Here is a 4,500-nt window from a genome sequence, read left to right on the forward strand (position 1 = left end):
TACTATTGAATTACTCTACTTTTCATCTGGTAGCTTTATTTTTGCTCATCTAGCAAAAATAACGTTTCGATTTGACCATCCTGAAGTTTTCAGAAACACGCGGAGGCATGGGCCAGAGAAAGCAACGCAACGGGAGAAGAAGAAAGAAAACTCCCGAGAAAGCACCGTTGATGGGCCGTGATCGCCAGCCCACCTGCACGGCCCGACGGCAAAGCCCGCAACGGAGCTCCTTAACCCTAAACCCTGACCCCTCTGGTAGCGCGCCTCCTCCCCGACCCCGACCCAGACGCCCCCTTCTCCCCCTTCTCGTCCCCGCGTCTCTCCGGCGGCCAGCGACCCTCTCCGGCGATGACGGTTCCCCGTAAGCAAGGTGAGCACCTGCCCCTCTCCTCTATCCAGTGGCGGAGGACGAATTATTCTTAAATAAGGTGCGGCGGAGCCTTCACCGGCAACAACAGCGGCGGCGCCGTGCCACCCAGCGCAGCCCACCAGCAGCGCCGTCAGGCCGCCGCTTACGCAAGCGCCTACGCCCGCGGCTGAGCTCTGTCTAGCCTTCGCTTCTCCCGTTGCCCGCCTGCTCGCCGCCCGCGGCGGCCACTAGCACTAGGGTTGGTCGCTCGCTCGCTTCCATGGCGTGCGTGATGGCTGGCTGCATTCTACGCCTCTTCGTTTCGTTCCTGGACAACTACTGTCAATCGATGATGCCTCGTTGCAGACTTGCAGTTCGGTCAATTAACGAATGATGCCCGAGCAAGTATGAGGACAGGTTCATGTAACAAAGCCCAAGCCTGAGCAGCGACCGAGCCCTCTTTTTCTTCTTTTTCTTTTCTTCCTAGCCGTCCAGCGATGTATGCTCGAGAGGAGGAGTCATTCGTATAGTGTACCGCCGCCTTATTTGTGCAGCCGCCAGAGTGGCTAGGCCAAACTGTAATCGAAGCCCCTCTTTTGAACCCGGGGTTGCGCCGTCGCATCCGCTGGAATTTTCTTATATGGTTCTGTGGATTAATATCATGTTTTCTTTGGTACAGCGAAAATGGTGGAGCTTGAAAAAGAAGAGGACCCCTTGGTCCACGACGAACCCATGCTGGATGATGATGATACCGACGAGGACTATGTGGAGTCAGAGGATGACGATTCAGAGGAAGAATTGCAGGCTGAACCTTCAAAGAAGGCCGTGTACAACAAGGAGGGGCTCCTTGAGAAGCTCGAGGACATCGCCTGGCCGGAGAATGTGGACTGGATGCACAAGCTCACCGTCGACCATGACCAAGGGGAGAAGGTCGATGTGAACGACGATCTTACCCGCGAGCTCGCTTTCTACACCCAGGCTTTGGATGGCACGAGGCAGGCCTTTGAGAAGTTGCAGTCCAGGAAGGTCCGGTTCCTCAGGCCGGCAGATTACTACGCGGAGATGGTCAAGACTGACACTCACATGCACAAGATCAAGGGGAAGCTCCTGTTTGAGAAGAAGAAGATTGAGGAGGCTGAGGAGAGGAAGAAGGCGCGAGAGTCGAAGAAGCGATCGAAGGAGGTGCAGGCAGAGAAGCTCAAGGAGAGGGCCAAGGAGAAGAAGGAGAGCATCGAGTCGGTCAAGAAGTGGAGGAAGCAGAGGCAGCAAGGGGGATTTTCCAAGGGGAAGGAGGACGGGCCAAACCTGAACTTTGAAGTTGAAGAGGGACTCAAGCAGCACAAGAAGCAGAGGCCTGGCGTTTCTCCTGGTGACAGGTCTGGTGGTCTTGCTAAGCGGGGTAAACAAGGAAAGAACCATAGGTCAAAGGATTCCAAGTTTGGTCATGGCGGTCGCAAAGGGATGAAGAAGCAAAACACTGCTGAGACGACGAATGACTTCAGAGGATTTAACAACCAGAAGGGCGAGTCAGGAAACAAGAAGAGGAAGATGTTTTGATACAGTGTTGTAAGAGTCTGTCCCTGCTTCCTTGTGACACTATTATATTCTTGTCTTTATGTTATTCCGCTGCAGTACTACTCTATCACTAGATGCAAAAATTAGCTGGATGTATGGAATTTGGGGAGGCAGCCCAAACACAAGACATTTATCTTTAGCTGTGCTATTCTCCATAAGATGCGGTGTCTTTTGCATTTAACTTGTGATTGCCCTTTTGGTTGTCGAATGCAGCTGAACCTTACTATCTATGCAATTATGTCAAACATTACAGTTTACAGCTTCTCTGTATGCCTTCCTGTTGTTTGTACTTTGTTCTGGAGCGTTTTATTGTACCAGCCTGCAAGCTAAAGTGAAAGGAGTAACACTTGGTAACTATGACTGCCAGTACAGTCAAGCCTTGGTTTCTTAAGTTATGTCTTTCTGTATATATCTTGCATTAGCTACAGACCTCAGTGCGTCACATTCGTCCTCCTGTTCTGCTGCTTTGATAGTGAATGGTTTGTTTTTTCGTACTCCATTTAGACTATACAGATTTGGTTGTGATGCATTGTTTTTTCTTATTGCTACACATGGCCAGATGCAGTTGGGATCATTTTCTTTTCTTGCTGATTTGGATCGTTGGAATAACTTTTGCATTAGCTACAGTGTTCTATATGGGCTGCACTGCTTGCGATGAATGCATATGCCTAAATTCTCCCAAGTTGCAGCTTGGCTGGTTATGCCCGTTCATGTTTTGTCGTTTTTATGCGATTGCCTGTTGTGATGTTACACTTTCTCTGGAAAATATGGGCACTATAACTTACAATGCCAGTATTTTCCAGTTTTTGTCTGTCTATATCGTGGTGGCGATGGCCATCCTGGTTGCTGGTACTTCTCCATGGAGTGGATCTAATCAAGGGGCCTGATTATGCTGAAAATACTTGTACAAGTTGGTAAAATAACAAAAAGAATGTGGAAAGATGGATGTTGGGCCAGAGGACACAGGATTGTTATCCCCACCATGGAAGTAAGATGGATGTGGTGGTTTATCGGATTCTAAAGAGAACCCTGCTTTGCTGAACCCCTGTTCAGATTATTTGAGTTCATGGCATCCTCCACAGGGAACCAATTTCCATGAGGTACTGCTGGAAGAGGTGGTGTAGGAGACTGGCCATGTTGTAATATGAGAAACCTTCTCCTTGTGTGTCAGGATCTATCCCAGACTCCACAACTTTGCCCTGTTCTCTAGTTGGAGAAGCTTGCAGTGGATCTAAGAGGCGGCTGAAGATGGAACAAAATTTTGACTAGGAGCTACTGGGAACAGTCCCGTAAGTGTAGCATTTTTGGGCTACTGGCGTCACAGAGTTAGCTATTGTTGGATTCAAAGCACTGCCAGTGCCAGATGCTTTCCTTGAAATAGGAGAGATGAATAAGCAATTAAAAACAGAGCAAAACAGGAAAAACCCAAAAAAAATACCCGCAAAGTAGCATGCAGTTAATTTTAGTTTCCGTTTTCTGTACAGAACGGCTCCATTAAACATGAAGCTACTCATGAATCAAGCTGAAACTTACTGTGCTACAGAACAATGCATGTCCTATGAACACCACCATCATGCCCCCCCACAAAAAATCCCTGGACAAAACAGCTTTACCTTTAGCCAAAATTTTAGCATTATAATTTGGCTATATTAGCAACAGAAATTGTAGAATACAAAAACTAGTCATGCAATGAACATAGTTCTTGTCATGAACTGATAGTTGTTCCAACTCGTCAGAAACATCATCACAGTCTCTTTATTGTTAAACACTGATTCCACCATAGCAGGTATCCTTAAAGGTTAAAAAAAGAGCATATATGTATAAAATTTAATTTGCTGAGTGATCTCATGTTGGAAACATCATCATCCACAGTAGCACAACCACCCTTTAGGCATTATCAAAAGCCAGTGAATCTCCCTTTCAAAAAAAAAAAAAGCCAGTGAATCTCGGTTCCCGTTAACCTATGTGGCCGGACGATTCATTTTGCTATGCCAGTCGCCAGTGCAAGGACAAATCTATAACATTCAGTAGCCATCAGCTAGAATGTTCTGGTTCCACAGTGCATGTATCGTAACTGTTGTCGCTTCGGTGAACTGTTTGATTCCAGTTTGAGCCTGTGCACTTGCGTGCATATGGTTTCTGGGGAATATCTTGCCTGTAGTGGTAACTAGGATGAACTTCGTGGCTGGAGGACAACAGTCGGTCGAGGTCAACAGCGGCGTCCTGCTGCACAGATAGACACAACCACGAAATGCAGAATCAGCTTTGTTGCTTTCTCACTTGGGCTTCATGCTACCTTGCCAAACAAATCTCACCGCTTATAGTATCCATGTGGTCCATTGCAACCAAGTTGGAAAATTGGTTACGCAGTCACACACCACATATGTATGTGGCTGTACATATGTGAATTTGGCTTCTCGCAATTTTCGGGAGCTTAGCAAGGCAGAACAAGCTCCCAAATCAGAGTATACAGTATATACAAATACAAATGACAAAGAAAGGAAGTCAGTAGATTTGTTCGCGAATTAGCAAACAGCGGCTACATATAAGAAAGATATCGTTTTTAGACTTCAGAA

The 4,500-nt window shown here is 47.1% G+C and overlaps 1 protein-coding gene across 1 annotated transcript; it reads left to right on the forward strand.

Moving 5' to 3' along the window:
- Positions 1 to 253: 253 nt before the first annotated feature.
- LOC109755310 (probable rRNA-processing protein EBP2 homolog) lies at positions 254 to 2,105 on the forward strand. The gene is made up of 2 exons (XM_020314223.3): positions 254 to 370; positions 1,029 to 2,105. Exons 1-2 carry the CDS (start codon positions 349 to 351, stop codon positions 1,904 to 1,906), a joined length of 900 nt encoding a protein of 299 aa, XP_020169812.1. The 5' UTR covers positions 254 to 348; the 3' UTR covers positions 1,907 to 2,105.
- Positions 2,106 to 4,500: the final 2,395 nt, after the last annotated feature.

This window comes from Aegilops tauschii, chromosome 7, assembly GCF_002575655.3.
Source record: "Aegilops tauschii subsp. strangulata cultivar AL8/78 chromosome 7, Aet v6.0, whole genome shotgun sequence".
NCBI lineage: Eukaryota > Viridiplantae > Streptophyta > Magnoliopsida > Poales > Poaceae > Aegilops > Aegilops tauschii.

Excerpts from the sequence above, each read along its gene's own strand:
- LOC109755310 (XM_020314223.3), top strand. The coding sequence starts at position 349 with ATGACGGTTCCCCGTAAGCAAG. Across the intron at positions 371-1,028 it reads GACGGTTCCCCGTAAGCAAG|CGAAAATGGTGGAGCTTGAA; the intron begins GTGAGCACCTGC and ends TCTTTGGTACAG.